The sequence below is a fragment of the Squalius cephalus genome (genome assembly GCF_949319135.1).
Source record: "Squalius cephalus genome assembly, chromosome: 8".
Lineage (NCBI taxonomy): Eukaryota > Metazoa > Chordata > Actinopteri > Cypriniformes > Leuciscidae > Squalius > Squalius cephalus.
Window position 1 is genome coordinate 31456582 of NC_137129.1, and position 17853 is coordinate 31474434.

Genomic DNA, 17853 nt, shown 5'->3' on the forward strand with positions numbered 1-17853 from the left:
CCAGATTACATACTACACACATTCCTACTATATCGGACGTACTTTTTTAAGCGGTCGTGAAGTAATTGCTTATTCAAAATACCTACTCAAGAGAGTATGCGATTTCAAACGCATTTCACTGTTGCAGTCTCTACTAATAAGCTGATGAGTTGAATCAGGTGCGTTTGATGAGGGAGAAATACAAAATGTGCAGTGCTGGGGATACTCCAGGACAGGTTTGGGAACCATTGGTCTATAATATTAACACCATTTAATATTTAACACCATTTAGACCAAAGGTAAGGGTAAAGTTTAATTTAAGTGGTTCAAAACTTCAACAGTTGACAATGTATGAGATGGAGATGATGTGATGATGACAGTTGACAGGTTTTGTGAACTTGAACAAAATATATGTGGAGGGGGAAAAAAGAAAACTTTTAAACACACAAAATACATTCCATACATTCAACTACTTCTATTCAAACCACAAAATTAATAGTGTTACATAAAGAAAAAAAACAATCCAATTGCAAATGAATTCATAACATGCTATTTAGTTTTCTTAGGTCTTCTGCTCTAGTACTTAGGGGTAATTTAGTAAAAAGCTAACAGGAAAAGCTATTCATGTTTTTTCTTTTTTTTTTTCTTTTTGTGTCCTAGGACCAATTTTAAAAGATTCCATGATTTACTGTTAGTAAATTACAATTCAGCAGTCACATTTCATCCTATGCAACTTTCAAGACATCAATTGCAGGAACTTAAAATCCATATAGAACAACCAAGGGTTAAGTGCCTTGCTCAAGGGCAATGGTGATAGAACTGTTCTCAGTTACTCTCAGTTCCTGGGTCACCACCACTGCTTAGAACCTGCAACATGTTACAGTTTGACTGCTGAGCATCAATACAAATGCATACTGGAGGATCTTCTAAAACAAAATTTGTAATGTAGGATCAGTTTTCTTGGCTTAGTTTCCAACACAAGGACTTAGGCAATATAAATGCTCTAGATAAATGCTCATTTTTGACTGTTGTACATATCTAAATGCAATTAAAAGTACACAGCTGTGTGGGACTGTATTCGTAAATACCTAATTACCATATACAACATCCATAGAAATATATGGACAAGAACTTCTTTGCTTTTAAGTTTTCAAACTCTAGAAATATGGCAATCTAAAGCTTTATAAGTAGCATTATAAAACACACTAAAATCCCCCAATCTAGTCTTGCTCTAATACTAATCTCTCTATGATGCAATAATTTAAATGATTATACAGACAACTTGCAACTCATCATGTTAAGATTAAAATAGATCCTTCATCAAGAACGTCAGCATTTTAACATGGCTTTAAGACCTGATGCGCCATTGAATTAAGTTTTCTTTCTTTTTTCTTGAAATACAATTATTCATAATCCACTGAGGCAAACATATTTGATGGAAAAAAGGAGAAACACATGAAAAATTAAGCGCAGACAAATAATATTCCTGACTTTGTTGGACCAATCAGATGACACTAACGCAAAATATGGCATGTGTCTTTACCTTAAACTCTTCAGAAAGATGGTTTATGAATATGACACTCAACGCAAGTGGAAACCCATGTAACAATACAACTGCGCTTACATAAATACTTTAAATCCCAGGTATAGCACAATACAAAAGTGTTTAGGACATATTTTGATTATAGTGCCAAGTGTTTGTCCAACCAGTGACAAAACACACACATCTATATTATATATGCCTATAATCAGCAAAACTCAAATCTTAAGTACTGAATTTCATTGCATGTCTCCTTCGCGTGCAATTATGCACTGGTGTGAATGAATGCAGGCTTTGGAATTTCATCTAACTCAAGTCCTGAGAAATAGAATGTGGAAAACACAATCACACACGCACGCACAAACTACACTCGTTGCGGACTAAGGCTATTTAGTTTAACAACTAGTCATTCGGGGAACTCGGAGGCAGCATTTCAAGTTTAGGGGATCAGCTGAAGTCCTTGGGTTTGAGAACGCAGCTCACTGTCATACTCCATCAGCTTTGACCTCGTGTTGCCAAGGCTTTAGCCCTCAAGTGTTTTGCAAGTTCTGGATAAAGGAGGTGTAAACATGTTGCAAACATGTCATCGGCCTGTTCTGCGTAGTTTCGTTTTAATCTAGAGCTTTGTGTCAGGTGAAAATAAAAAAGGAAACACTTCCCATCAAACTAAACTAAAAACACGAACAAATCCAATGCCGTACGTTACACAAAGTCTTCCTTGAATGCCGTATTTGTGCATCATACAGTTTTTTTTATAGATTTCAATCTTCATTTGAGCTGGTCGTGAGGAGGTGGGGATGTTCAGTGAGATCCGGAGGGGTCCGAGGGTTCATTGGTAGGGGCTTGGCGGAGTCTCCTGTCTGGGTACTGTGCGTTGTCGAAGGCTAGACGGTGCACGGTCTGGACATGAGTCTTCAGGTTACCTTTCTGCGAGGCGCTGTAAGGACAGTATCGGCACTGGAAAGGTCGCTCACCTGAAACGGACACACAAAAAACAAGATGAGGTCAGAGCCTGGACCCGAAGGTGAGAGCGAATCCGAGTTTTGGAACCAGAGAGGAGAGAAAGGTGATGTCGAAGGGCTGGCTTTGAGAGCGCTGCCTTCCCTTTTCAAGAGGAAAGAACAGAGGCAGGTTGGGAAGGTGGGGGGAGGGGCCGTGGCATGATTGATGGGCTGATGACATGCCATATGGAGACGGTTGACTGTTCCCCCTGAGGGGACGTCAGCCTTTTGTTTTCTGTTTCTGTCAGCTGTTCGTACAAACACACAAACTCACAGACACAGGAATCTCTGCCTGCCTGCCTTCCCCTGAGCAATAAGACGTCACACCGATGGTAGATGTCGAAAGTCTGGGCATATCAAGTTTTGCGAGGAGAGGCGAACTTGACAACCACACACAGACCTAGTTTCTCCTTCTGCCCATGTCTGTTTGGGGCTCAAGACTGGAATAATTGTCAGAGTCCCAGTTTCAGCGTTTAATTAGACTGATGTACAACGTTGTCCTCGCGCAATCGCATAAAAATATCCCCCCACACCTGAGCAAAACAAATGAGTCTGCCATTCAATTTCTCCGTATTATTATTTTTGAAAAATGAATGAATTATCCACTAGGAAATAATTGTCATTCCGAGGGGCTGAAAAAGGGGTATTATCATAAATCATGCCTCATAAAAAAATGAAGACAGACACAATTAATCAGGACTATCTGAGGCTAGGTTGCGCTGGCTGCCTGATAAGGTCTGCGGCACAGTAAGAGCTCATCCAGGGGCACCGTGGTTCCCTAGAGGAGTAGAAAGTGAAACCCCGATACAAAACAGAACTCGCCAAATTACATTAAAGGTTATTGTCAGAGCATCACCAAGAGGGCGGCACAAATTTAATTTGACCTTTACTCTCGGCCTGCTTTTGCCATTTGTAATATGCAACACATGCAAAGGGGGTAATTCATTAAGGGTGGGCCTCCTCGTTGCAGAAAAGCACATCTCCGACTGTTAAGGTGGATGCTGGATGTAATCCATTTGATCCCGTAACGTCTGTTTATTTCTAGAATTTTCTGCATGGTAACAACGACGGCAGGTTGAAACTGCACATCACAGAATGTAGAAAGGTGAAGAAATGATTGACAGGACAGAAAAAAACCCACAAGAAACACACAAATAATGCAAACAACCGAACGAAAAGTGGAACATACTTGTTTGGGGGCTTCTGTAGAGGATGGACTCCAGTTCCCATGAGTCCATTGGACTCAAACATCACTGTGGGAGCAAGGTGGCCGGGTTAAAAAGAGGAAATCAAATGTAAACGTTGCAAAAAATTGGAACTTGTTCCCTTTTATTGTCACCCAGCAGGGTATAAACATCGTTCTTGTAAAAATTAAGCTTCTAAGTCAATACAAAATCAAAATTGATTTATGTTCTAATCACATGTTCCTGCTTGGATGAATAGTCTTGCTAAAATAGTCTTCCTTCTGAAATATATAAACCAGTTTTCACGGCCCAATCAATTGGGCTGAAAAAATAAAAAGTATTTTTAACTCACTGAATACCCTGTTTTACTGGCACGTCAAAGTTTCACATTGACTTTAATGATGTTCCTGCTTTTCCTTGTCAAATTTTAAGCAAGTATTGAGCATCCTCAAAGCAGGAATCCATTTTAAAAGCACTAAGGTGCAAACCAAGAATCCACCCTCTCATCAAGCATTAGCCATAAAGGCCTTGAATTAGTATCACCAGTTAGCGTGGCCGCGGCAGACAGTGAACTGAAACTACCAATTTAAAGTGACACACAGAGTTAGTGTGCATGCTAATGGAGGCCGGGGGCCCCTGCCCCGCTTCATTTGGAAGCTCACACTGAAGAGAGCAATCACTGATGACGTAGATTGTAAGTCTATGTGCATAGAGAGAGAGAGAGCGCTTCGTAAAATGTAGCATTTGGCCTCTGTCACTGGGGATCAGTCTGGATAGTATGCACAACCTTCACACAGTCTTCAAAACAAATTTTTTTTTTTTTAAATCGGTCCTCATGATTCGAGCAGCTAAGTGCACCCCTGTTTAAAAGAGCGCAGGGAACCCTATTCATTTGGACTATTAAGAATGGAACGTGATCTCTTTATACTATTAAAAAGCTGCTACAGTGCATGCTAATGATGTGCAATAGCGCTTTTCCCCTAGTAAACTGGAGGTAAATGTACAAAATACTAAATAGCAAAGGTGATTTCAGTTTGTAGAATGTAAATTGAAACAAAATTACAATGACAATGAATCCTAACAAGCCCCTAGTTGTTTATGTAAACATTCAATGGCGCACAACCTCATTATAAATTTATTATGGCGTATGAAAGTTTGTTGTTGAACAAGGATGATGGATATAATCTTATCTGTGATGAAATGAAAAAGACCCCAGATTGAGTAGGTGTGTGTGTGTGTGTGGTTTGATGAGAAGACAAGGGCAAACTGTCACATTTTCTCAGTGAGCATTTGACACATATCATACTGGACTGGTGACTGTTCAGCTTATTAGCATGCACAATTACAGCTCCATAAGTGACATCTGATTAATAATGTATACAATTTTCACAGGTCAGAGTCACACGCAAATATGTTTGCGGCGGAAAGAAAGAAAGACTCTCGTTCAAGGACAGAGAGAAATCGCTCGTTATACATACACACACACACTTTGCACATAAACGCATACATGCACATTTAAATATATGACATTTTTATGGTAATATAATATGGAATCATTTAGCAGCTTCTATCTTATCCAACTTAACTTTGGTGTATTTATACATTTTCACATTTTATATATAATATTTCATACATAAGACAAAAAGTGATTAAAATAATAAAACACTGATATTAATGTTCATTTTTTTACTTATTGGATAAAGTATCTTATAATATTACAAATATTTCTAATTATATTTACAATGATAAAGAATATGTAATGTAACATTAAAAGCAGTGGTTAATAGCACTACACTACAATTTATTGCATAAAGTATTTTATCATTTTTAATATATTTATTATTACATTTATAATGATAAAACTGTGACACAAAAACAGCATTATTAATAGGAAAAGGTATTTTGTGACTGGAGACGCTAATAAAAAAAATGTTGTTAAGTTAGCAGTTTCAGTTAGTTGCTTCCCAATGTTTGTTTTTTAGTGTGTGTATCTCACCTGTGTGTGATCTCATGTGTGTGCGGTAATGGCTGGGCTGGTTGAAGCTCTTCCTGCACACCGGACACACATACTCCCCCTGCTGAGACCCTGACCTCGCCAACCCTATAGTTCACAAACACAAACAGAGAAATGGAAATTAATAGGAAAAACATGTAGCCGAACTTACACAGAACAGATAGAGAGGTTAGGAGATGGAGAGATAGAGAGAGAGAGAGCATCATTAGTATGTTTTATGTGTCATTATGGGAGGCTACCTTCAGGGCTTGGATGGGGAGCTGTCATGCCGCATCACGAGAGCATCTCTGACAGCCTGACATGAACACAGGCCCATGTGACCGCATAAATTACAGTGAATTAAAAGCCTTGCCCTGTGATGAGCCCCCATCTGCGCTACCATGTCACATGTCAGGTGTGCTGCTTTCCCCTTCCTCCCTCTCTCCTTGTCTCCTTCCCTCTCGCTCTCACTGCTCTTTTCCTGCCCGTCGCTCTAGCTATGTCAGCCCTCGTCCGTGCGAGGGGAATCGCTCGGACACGTGCGCGTCGGTGAAGGACTCGCTGAAGTAACAGGAACGGATGTGGAACCTGAAGCAACCGGCATTCGTTTCCCCTCAGGGCGCTTTAAGAGCGTGAGCTGAAATGCTGTCCCTTTGGCTCCTGTCCGTCACCTGGCACTGGTGGTCCTACCTGCTCCGACCCCTCGGGCCAAGCTTTGTCGTAGCGCTGAGCCGTGACTTAGAGTGTTGGTGGCAGTGGTAAGCAAGGCTACGTTTAGTAAACATGAGTCTGTGAGTTATTACCATACAGGAGCGACGCAACAGGAAAAGCAGCGGACGGCACAAACAAAAGGATAGTCTAATATTGGAAAGGTCACTTTATTGTATGTGACTCAAAGGGCTAAAGAGAGTGCTGATGATATCAGGCCAGACAGTTGACAGAAATTTTCTCTGTCTTTCCGCAGAACTACACTCACTGAAGCCGGCCAACTGGACCACCGCCTGGCAAAATGTCCTTAAATGAAGTGGAATGAAAAAAAAAAAAAGCATTTGAAAATATTTTTCAAAGCAGCTGGTGGCTTAATTTGACTCCTCTTGCTCTTTCGTACATTCACTCGTTGAGTTGGCTACTTTGCATATTTGTGGCGTTGAGGCGCTGTAACCCCTCAGAAAGCGCCCGGCGTGCTGTTATGAGCGTGATGTTTAAGGCTCGGAATGCCTCTCAGCGATAGCTGTCTGAAATGTTTTTACACACTTTCGTAGGTTACACGATGATGAAGAGATTACTCAATAGTTCCATTAACCTTTGCGTATGCGCATGCTGGCACAACGGCATGTGGGGTGATGCGTGCCATTTTAGCCCTCACCGTTCTCATTTGTCATTTCAGCTCAGGAGTAAATGTAGTTAATGTGCCTTTGCTGAATAATTCAGGTACTGTGACCTGACAACCATTTTTCATCATGTCAATCTTTACCTGTTTTTCAATGTTACAATGGTCCTGTGAAGTTAGTGTTATTGGAATAATTCTGACACTTAAAACATTTGTCTGAATAACTTAAAAAACAAAGCACTTCAAACTAAAAATCAATTGTTTTTAATGCTACAGGTGAATTTAGGCATCACAATTTAGGCATAATGCACGAAATGAAAAATGGATTTTAATTTGCAAAGAGAATCCAATAAAAGTGTTATTAAATCATTAGTGTTATTAAAGATTAACATTAGGTGAGCATCAGATGATGGCAAAGGTAATTAAAATGCAAATTTGGGAAATGAGCATGCATAAATAAATATCCAATATTGACAGATACCAATAAATAATAATAAAAAACTTTAAAACCCATTCCAATATATTATATCTCTAGATCTAAGTCTTCTAAATAGCAAACATCTGATATGAAAAGCTTTGTCAATGGATATTACAAATAGTAAACAACTGCTTTATATTTTACTTGCCAATATTTAACAAATGTGTCTTATCAAGTTTCTGTACATCTTATTTTATATTATTCAATTGTATATATTATGGTGTATATTGACATTATAGGCCACCCTGCTCTCTAGGTATTAATATTGGTCACTAAAAAACTACTAATAATTGTGATTTTTTTTAAGGTGAATAGTTTTTAGCTTCAACAATTTCTGTAAATGATTGTGCATCCACAACTGTAGGTACATTTGAAGGTTTTCAGTTCTTGACTGAGGTATGTAAATGTAGGATTTGGCTTAATGAATGCACATCTTGCCATGTTTGATGATTTAAGAGTCATAATCACACACGACACGATACAGGAGAATATGGAAGTCCAGTTGATACACGTTTAGTAATCAAGTTTCAGAAGAATAGAAATAGGCTAAAGTCCAGTACACACAAATCCATATACACATGCTCAATGTATCATCATTGCACTGATGTGTCATTACATTAGATCATAAAATCAGACCAAATTGCATGTTTAAAAAAACATTATTATTATTAGTAGTAGTAGAAGTAGTGGTAGTACATTTTTGTAAACTCTTTTAAGGGTCCAAATACTGTTTGGGGCCACTGTACAATAAATATTAGCTTATTGGAATAAAAAAACAGTTAAAACTGCATCCTATGATAGTGGTATACTTCCAAACACCCATTAACAGCCTCTTACCTGCTTGCTCTGCAATGGCGTTGCTGAAGCCCCAGTGGTGGTAGAGGGCAGCTAAATCATGAGGACTGCAGTTCTTCAAGAAACTCATGATGTCCGTCACAGCTTCTGGACCATCAGCCTTTGACTGTCTCTTGGACTGGGAGTGAGAGGATGGGCCGCTCGAGCCAAGTCTGCTCCAGGGGTCATACCCAGCCACGGACGGTGTATCCTGAGCTTGAGAATCCGACCTGCCGGGGGTCTGAGGAGTATGGGCTTTGGAGCTCCTCTGATCCGAGAGGTTGTGTTTGCTAGAGAGCATAAAATGAAGTCCTTCTTGAGGTAGCAGACTTCTTTCCATCACTCTGCTTCCTGTCTTTGGGGTTCCAGTCTTCTGAGGACTTGCCGTGAGCCGCGATGAGCTATTTTGATGGACGTCTGCTTTGTGTTTACTGCCTGCCAACTCACTCGTCCTGGACTTGCTGGTCTTATGTTTGGACGAGTGAGATGGTGCCCCTGGTGCTGAGGCCGCGTGCCAGCTCTTGCTTTGCGAAGAGCTGGACTCTATGCTACTTGTCTGAGGTTTTGATTTCTTTGTCCCTCCAGGGCTGCAATCAGGTGGACTCGTTCGGGAAGCTCTCATCTGTGGCAGAGACGGGCAGTCCTTACCCTCCAGAAACGGAGGTGGCCCGGTGCGTCTCTTGAAATCGAGAAGCGATTTTGGCCCCTTGAGGCCGTTCCTTGGGGCCCACTTAGGCACCAACGTAGTGCTGTCAACTTTGTGTGCAATTCGTTGGTGGATCCAGAGAACTTCTGGATACAGTGTTGCATAAGAGCAATAAGGACACTGGTGTCTGACCAAACTGTTCAAAAATGTAGAAGAAACCCCTTCTTTTTCGTTATCCACTTCAATGGAGAGATTAAGCAGATTAGCATCCACTTTATCAGTGGAGCTACTTTCTTTCAACCCCTTGCTCTTTTCATCCTCCGTCTTTGAAGCGGCGTCGCTTAGTGCTGCCCTCTCCAGGTGAGTTGAGGTGGTGTAGGGCCAGTAGGGCTGCTGCAGCAGGGCATTTCTCAGTCTTGGGAAGCCTGTGTGGCTCGTTTGGTGAGTTTGGCTTTGGCTGAGTGAGCTGGTTAAGGCATCACTCCTCTGGCCCCAGTCCCTGATCGCCAAATGATGTGTTTGGACGTGGGCAGCGATGGCCGAGGGCTCCGAGGTGCAAAAGTCACAGTGCTCACAGGTGTATGGCTTTTTATCTGTCAAGAAAACAACATACAGGGATTTGTAACTATATAACAATAGTAAAAAATGTCTCTGAAAGTATAAAAGCTAGCAATCACAATAACACTGATTTTAGATACTGGCAGTGAAAACTATTTTAGAGAATCACCACAAGATGGCGCCACATAATCATGTAAATTTACAGTACAATGTACTAATCCTGTACAGAAGTTTTAGATAGTGTTTGTTTATATATATTACACACACACACACAATGTTTAAATTGTTTAAAAAAGAAATGAACTTTTCTTCATCAAGGAAGGATGCATTAAATTGATCAGAAGAGACAGTAAAGACATTTATAATGCTAGAAAATACTTTAAAAAATCAAATAAATTCTCAAAAAATAACAGTTTCCACAAAAGTATTAATCAGCACAACTTTTCAACATTGATAATAATAAGACATTTTTTCTAAAATGTCTAATAAAACAATATTTAATGTGTGACATTGAAAAACTCTCTAATGAGTATGGTTATGGCATTGCATAACATATAAATAATAATCTACATAGTTACACAAGATCAAAAAACCTTAATGGTGGTAGCACAATCGCACACAGTTTGTTTAACATTAGTACAATGGAGCAACAGACTACTGGGCCTGGGAACTTTGCCTGGGACTACCTCTTCTCATCTGTCAGCAAGATGTTTGTTTACATTTAACATGTCTGCAATCTCTCAGTAGCTCTCTCTCTCTCTCTCTCTCTCTCTCTCTCTCTCTCTCTCTCTCTCTCTCTCTCTCTCTCTCTCTCTCAAGCCATCTGGATTCCATTTGGTGGCTTACACTAGCTGCTGTGCAGCCTTCAATCCACTCTCTCTGAGGTTACTTTTGAGCCAATTCGGAGAGGGGGTCCGCTGAGATAAACCTTACACAAACGTAATGGCCATAACTGCTTCCCTAAGTTCTTTCTGCCTTACAAAAGCTACAAGAGGAACCATCATATTCTAAGAATAATGTGGTATGATAATGAATCTTTTAGAGGAGATCAATTGTGTGGAAGAGCATTCTATAGTCTTCACACCTTCATTAAAATATCAGCAGTGATTGGACATCTGTTTTAACTCTTACACAATGAAACCTATGTTCTGGAACATTCCATCTGTGTTAATTCCTAAGAGGGCATCTTTTGTTTAAGGCAATTTATTTTTTGTCAACCTTGTGGTAACACGGGGCCAATCTCTCAGATCTATAATCTGTTCCTTTATAGACGATTAATACAACACCCAATGATTTCACTAAATTTGACAAGACTTATCAATCATCAGGACAGATTCAGTGCTCTATGGGGCTTATTGGCTTTGTTGAATACCTGCCATATGCAGTATTTTTCAGTGATTTTAGTGTTGTGTTTTAACTGAAGGTCTGCATTAAGATGGGGAAAGTGGAAAAAAGACAAATCTTTAGAGCTTGTCTTCCTGAGACAGGAAGTCCAGAAATAGCATCATGCAAAGAGGGCTGGACACCACCAGCTACAAGCAAAAGATTGAGCAATTCAGAGCCTGGTTTTGCACCTTGATAACTAAACTATGCTATGGTTCAAAGATCTCACTTAGTTCGAAGACAGATTTAAAGGGTATGAACAAGTGATACACAAGTGAGTCTAAAATGTATTATTTATTTATTTTTAATTTCCCCAATCCTTTGATTATAGTCAATAACTAACTGTCTTGAGGTCCTTTACAACAAATGTAGTTTTATTTATTTATTATAGCTTTGATTCAGAAGAGTAAAACAAACTATGGGTACTACATATGGAAATCACAATAGTTTTATACTTGATGGGAATTTTGTGCATAAAGCTTAAAATATGTTAATTCTTAAATTGAAAGCTAAGAACATGCTCTCTATTTGAAATCAATTATGTATTGAAGATTGAAACTATGCACAAACAGTGCAATACAACTGAACACGTTAAAATGTGCAGCAGTATTTGTCCACAAGGTGTCTCTGTCCTCCTTCAGAAGCAGTATATCATACAGGATCTGTTAAACCAAACCAGCCATTCTCTTATCCTATTCCTCTAGATCTGCCTTTGGTACCTGGTCTAAAATTCCTTTCAGTTGTTTGTTGGTTGATTCGCTGGCTTAAGTGTGTTTGATTACAACATTGTAGGAAGGTGGATCCACAAGAGTAGGATCAATAACTATAAAAGCTCTTGACTGTAATTTCTAAGGTGACTACAGCAGATAAACCTGCTTCATAAATGTTACTGAAATCCTTTACTTAATCGTCCCAGTGTAATTTCTGATCAGGTACCAGTTACCTGTTGTGAAGTTTACACATTGTTTGGAGCACTGTCACACTTCATAATTCAACATGAGTAAAATTCATTCCAACAGTAAATTAATTGAACACACCTGAAACAACTAATCAAGGTCTTTAGGTTAACTTAAAAAGGTGTTGAACAGGGATTGAAAAGGACATTTCTACAATAAAGTGGATTTATAGTAGCAATATTGAGGACCCATGATGTGCAATACACATACTGTAAATAGGTAACCCATGAACAGATTATCCTTATGGTGAATGTAAACATCAGCAATTCAATATAAAAGCAAACACTATGTAAGCATCTGCACAGCATTGCATTGGGCATTATTACAAACAGGTAGGCAGAACGGAGGTTATGATATCAAGTGATGCTTGAAGTTATAACAAATGTTCAAACTAAAAACACATTTCTAAGATTACACTTAAATTTTGAACTGGCATTAAATCTCAAAATAAGGAAGATGCCCTTACCTGTGTCCCCAAATAACCCTGCCCGTCTTTGATCCCTGAAGTGTCCTGCTGATTCCCCTGCTTTAGATGGGCTGGAAGCTGCTTTACGGAACAGTCCATTTCCACCAATGGTTTCACCCAAGCCACCATGTCTGATGAGCATGTGGATCACCATCTGTTGCTGTGTGCGGAAGCCCTTCCCGCACTCCAAGCACTCTGAGGTTTTCTGGGAATTCTTGCGGCTAGGACGAGAAGTAGGCCGGTACTCTGAGTCACTTAGATTCTCAGGGCTTCGCTCACCTGTCAGGACCTGGCTGTTTGTTTCTCCATTGCTGTGCTGATCTATGTTGGAGCCTTGGGTTCCAGCCCCTTTCCGTTTCTTGGTTGGGATACTCACAGTGGCATCGAGTGATTTCTTTCGCTTGTCCTGTCTGGTCAAGACATACTCGCCCTTTTCCCTGTCATATGCTACATCTGCTTCGGCTAACCTCTCTTCCCAACCCAGGCTCTTCTCAGATACCTCCACCAATTTGCCTCTGGTGACCAGTTGCCAAGCCTGGTAGCTACTTACTGGATCGAGCTCTGGGATTCTTTTTCCTAGAGTTCCTTCAATGGGGTTCTCTTCCTTTCCTGCTGGTTTTAAGTTTAGGCATTCCAAGAAGCTTGTCTTGGTGGCAGATGTGAAGTCCTTTTCACTGCAGAAGGTACTGTTAGGAGGCTGCTCAATATTTCTGTGGACCTGCTCGTGCAGTTGCAGGCTCTGGCGGTCATGGAAGAAGTTACCACACTTGGCACAGAGTTCATACACACACACTTCATTCACCAAGTTGGACTCATCCTGCGCCACCTCGTTGACAGTAGCTGGAAGGTAAGTCTCACTCTTTGGTTTTACCTTGGTGTTGTGCGTCTTCATGTGGCTACGTAGGAACCAGGGCTCACGAAAACGCCGTCCACAGATCCGGCACCCATGATCCAGACTGTTTTGATGCTTCTTCATGTGAGCTTTCAGAAACCAGGCTTGGGTGAACACCTGGTCACATTGTTCACATGGGAACTCGCCTTTACCAAGTACACCGTCAGCTTCCTCGCTGGGAGAGACTTCTTTGGTGATAGATTCCTCCTCAATAGGATGTACCTTCTCAATGTGATCCTGCAGTTGGTCCTCCTGCAAGGTCTCATAAGGGCACAGTTCACATTGGAAGACCTTGTGAAGCTCCTGCATATGCTGTTCAAGCTCTGCCTGACTTGACAGTCTTTTCCTGCACTGAGAGCACTGCATTGACTGTTTGCCATTCTCACCGGAGGTTCTTTCCTTCTTCCCACCTTTCTTCCTCGTTTTGGTTGCCTCTTCACCGCTCACAACCTTGTTGCAGGCTGAGGTACTCTCAGTCGGACTGGAGCAACCACCTTGATCTTCTGGCACCCCTCCTTCTTTTTCCCCTTCCTCATCTACATCTTCCTCCTCGCCACCAGTGCTCTGGCTGAGGCCTTCCAGTTTGTGACTGCGAATGTGGGCCTTTAAGCTACCCTTCTGGGCTGAGCGGTGATCACAGTGAGGACACTTGTATGGTTTCTCCCCAGTGTGCTTTCTCATGTGCTGGGACAAGGAACTGAGGAAAGGAAAACTTCTTCCACAGAGTTCGCAAGTGTGACCCCGGCTCTTCTTGCCATCCGGGTTGTCCTGTCCACCCTTGGAGAAGGTCTCTTCCTCTGCGACTTCCGGCCGTTCCACCTCCATCTCAAGGCTTGAATATTCCACTATGCTGCTATCTGTTGTCCTATGTATTAGATCCTATTGAGTCTGTCTCGCCTGTAGTCATTCAGTCTGGGTAAAAGTTCTCTTTGTCAGACGTGTCATTGTTGGTAATTCTGTGTTGACAGTGTTGCTTTTGTCTGGAATATGTCTGGAGTTTTTTCTCCAATGAATCATCTTAACAGCTGAGGGTTTGCTTCATTCTGGTCACCTGAGAGAAAATGGAAACACAACAGAAGCAGATTTGAGAACATGACTTGCAAATGAGTAAATAAAGGTTATTCATTAATCCATTAGTCCATGGCAATGAACAAGCAGTTACTATGACATACAGTACACTATGCATATTTTTTTGTAAAATTACTGTCTTAATGATTCTTAATATGAATCAAGTGCTCTTAAAACTGTAGAGATTCGAAACTTAGACCCAGTGTTTGAGACCCCCAGCTAACAGAGCCCTTTTATATAGTCATCTGACAGTCTTTTGTTCAGTTAAATTCGTTTAAGGCAGGATCCATACTGCATAGCTAAAAAAAACAGAGGACATAGTACATTGGGTTTTATGCTCTGCACCATTTAAAAGTGAGTGGGAGAGGGACAAAAGAGAGAGAAAGACTGCTGATGTCCTCATTTAGGCGTCAGAGGGAACGGCACATCTTTAAGTATTGCATAAACACACTAACTTATACAACAGGCTCTCTGATTATTCCAACAAGAAAATGAACACATATACAGTAAATACACTGCAACATATTCCAACAAGCATACACACCCCAGTCCAGAATCAGGATTTCCTGCCATTCTGTTTTGTTTTCTATCAAATCTAAACATAGCAAACCTTTTTTTTTTTCCTTTTCTTTTTTTGCATTCTTCAAAAATGGTTATGCTGACTGACAAAATGTTTATTGTAATACCCAACCTGGCATTTCCGTTAATCTAGTTTGTGCACTTTTTGGTTAAAAATAAATGAATATATACTACACTACAGTGGAGGCTGGGTCTGGTTGTAACATGGGGGACTGTAACTAATATCTCAGTAATATAAAATACAATTACACAAATGTGTGGAAATGCTCTTACAATATACAGTATTTTGAATTTAAATGTTACCAATGTATATGATTTATTAATATTAATAATATCTACAGACAAAACAATTGTTTGGTATTTTTTTGTTTTAGAATTGTTTATTTTCAAAATGATTAATTGTTACTGTTTTCAATTAGTTCCTATAATTCATATAATAGGCTGTTCAATGGCAGGTTCTCATTGTGACCCCATATACTGTAAATGTGACAACATGCCCCAGTATCACGGTCAATGTATATTCAATTAACTCTTTTTTCTCATTGTTCCTGGGCAATAACTGTGGAAATGTTCAATAGTTCTTTCTTTTTTTAGTCAAGACTTTAAGGTTTGTGTGACAACTTGCCCCTGTCTCCCCATAATTGTGTCTGTCTGTGTGTGTTTGTGTGAGTCTTCGACTGAAGGGCAACAGTCTCAGTTAGTCTCCTCTCATAGTCAGTATGAACAGTGGTTGTCTGCTCACAGACCTAAATTCATTGTGTGTGTGTGTGTGTGTGTGTGTGTGTGTGTGTGTGTGTGTGTGTGTGTGTGTGTGTGTGTGTGTGTGTGTGTGTGTGTGTGTGTGTGTGTGTGCGTGCGTGCTCAGGCGAAAAGAGACTATTCAGTGTTGGGCAAGAGAGGGGCCAGTTGGGATGAACCCTGAGGGCTGGTCCTCTCTCTCAACAATCAATAATCCATTATATACCAACTACATTTCACCGCTGGCCCAGCATCCCCCTCACACAAACACACACATTCTAACGCACTAAAAACACACATCTCTACACAGTTCATCTTTTACGGTAAGTTAACTTGCTGGGCTATAAAATGCCAGGTAAGAAATTTAAAGAAGAGACGTTTAGGAAATTGGAAGTTTTCCTAGAGGTCCCATCATCCATTTAGCCTATCTTGACTTATATCCAATATTTGCCTACTTATCTAGTTTATTTTCTTTGATTATTTGATTTTGTATGTTAGGTAGCGAGTAAACAGTGTAGCCATTATGACAATGGAATGGATGAGGTGCTTAACCGCATAATAATGGAACTGAACATGCTGAGCTGGTAATGAATAGTGTTTTGCTGTTTGGCAAACCAATGAGCTGAGCATTAAATCACCGTAGCTATGATACCAAGAGGTTTGGGAGATGTGTAAGGACACACACTACACAAACACACACATACATATACACACGTCAGCAGTGGGGTTATTATTGAAACATGGCTGTTCTCAGAGGGCTTACCTCAGCTCTGCTGACCTACTTATCCCCAGACAGTTCATCTCATCTTGTAGCTCCATCAATGCAGGATCAGTGCATTTTTCAAATTGAGCGCTGTGTGTGTGTCCGTGTGCATGTGTGCACTCAAATCCTAAACCAAATTGTGCATTTTGTCCAAATTCACAGAGACAGTTACCAAACCACTAACATGCATCAATAATGACAAGAGAAGATAAAAGAGCTCAATTGTCTTTTGTTCTTATTGTGATGTGACGGACAGCAGATTAAACATTTGTTTTTCCTTAAGACTACAGTAACCAATGAGATTTTTTTAATGCATAATCTGTCCTAAAACAAGCATAATGAAACAAAACAAAGCTTAAATTAAGTTTTTGATTTCCACTCAATGTGCAAATGGCGTTTTGTTTTTATTCCAAATGATTTAAAGAACAAATCACAGTTATCACTGAAGAAACACACTTGTTATCCAGCATTTTTGCGAAACTCCTTGGGCTTCCCATCTTACTAACAATTTGGTAGTTCTCAAACCCCCTAAACTACAATCTCATTGTGCCACTCGCACCAGAACTGTCACAATAGCTCATGTCTATACCTCCTCTGAGCGGCAGGGAGTCCAACATGGCCATTGTTGGATGAAGGGGTCCATCCTACGCTAGAGGCCTGTCTGAAGCATGTCTGGTTGGGGAAGACAAAGGGAAGTCCCTCCCGGTCCCATTTCGAAGTAGATCCTGCCTGGTACCATCAACTGCTTGATTACAGCTGCAATAAAAAGGGGGCCCTGGTGCATGTTTGCACTTGCGAGCAGGATAGCAGGTGCTGAGGCTAACGTTGTCATGTTAAATTGCGGAAAATATTCTGGTGTCTACAACAAAAGTAATTCCCCCAGGTTTGAAACCAAGGAACGAGAGGAGCCAAGAAGAAACGGGCTTGGTTGTACATGCTACATGAAATGTCAAGTCCAGCAAAGTTAAAGTCTGTGTAATGAGGAATGCGAGTACAGATGTGGTCATATGATAAAAACTGAACCTAGAAAGAGCACAAACGTTTCTATTCAGCTGAAATGTAAAGCTTAGTGATACAGCTTGCACAGGGTGAAGGGCTCCTTTGTTCTGCAGTGTTTCTGAAATGAAGACACAATGAACACTGCTTAACTGTTGCCTGACCACGTTACATACAGTAGGCATAAAACAAGATTTACAACTCGAGTTCTTCAAAAATAAGTTTCCACTAGTTCCCCTAGTGTTGTGAGGTTTTGAGCCAGCTTCTTCTTCAGCTCCGACTTCGAGTGCAGCCGTGCACGAGCACAAAACCTCACAACACCCACCCCCTGTCTGTGATTGGTCGGAACACTATTTGTTTTGGTTTTGAGTGGTTGGTGAAACCAATTGTTTTTGTGTGCAGATCTCAGAGCCTAGGCTGCCTACAGAGACGCGTTTTTTTGACGGCATGCTTATGGGGCGGGCAGCTA

At 40.6% G+C, this 17853-nt stretch overlaps 1 protein-coding gene across 5 annotated transcripts in view; it reads right to left on the reverse strand.

The window, feature by feature from the left end:
* Window positions 1–278: 278 nt before the first annotated feature.
* znf516 (zinc finger protein 516) overlaps window positions 279–17853 on the reverse strand; it is a 41945-nt gene continuing 24370 nt past the window's right edge. For 3 of the 5 annotated variants that reach the window (XM_079878485.1, XM_079878486.1, XM_079878487.1), the window contains exons 2-5: window positions 12349–14291; window positions 8343–9578; window positions 5701–5805; window positions 279–2493 (exon numbers count right to left, since the gene is read on the reverse strand). In XM_079878485.1, the coding sequence (XP_079734611.1) occupies window positions 2321–2493; window positions 5701–5805; window positions 8343–9578; window positions 12349–14065 (3231 nt within the window). In that variant the 5' untranslated portion in view covers window positions 14066–14291 and the 3' untranslated portion in view covers window positions 279–2320. Of the gene's footprint in view, window positions 2494–3709; window positions 3774–5700; window positions 5806–8342; window positions 9579–12348; window positions 14292–17853 lie in introns of all 5 variants that reach the window. The other 2 variants (XM_079878488.1, XM_079878489.1) reach the window with 1 other exon arrangement.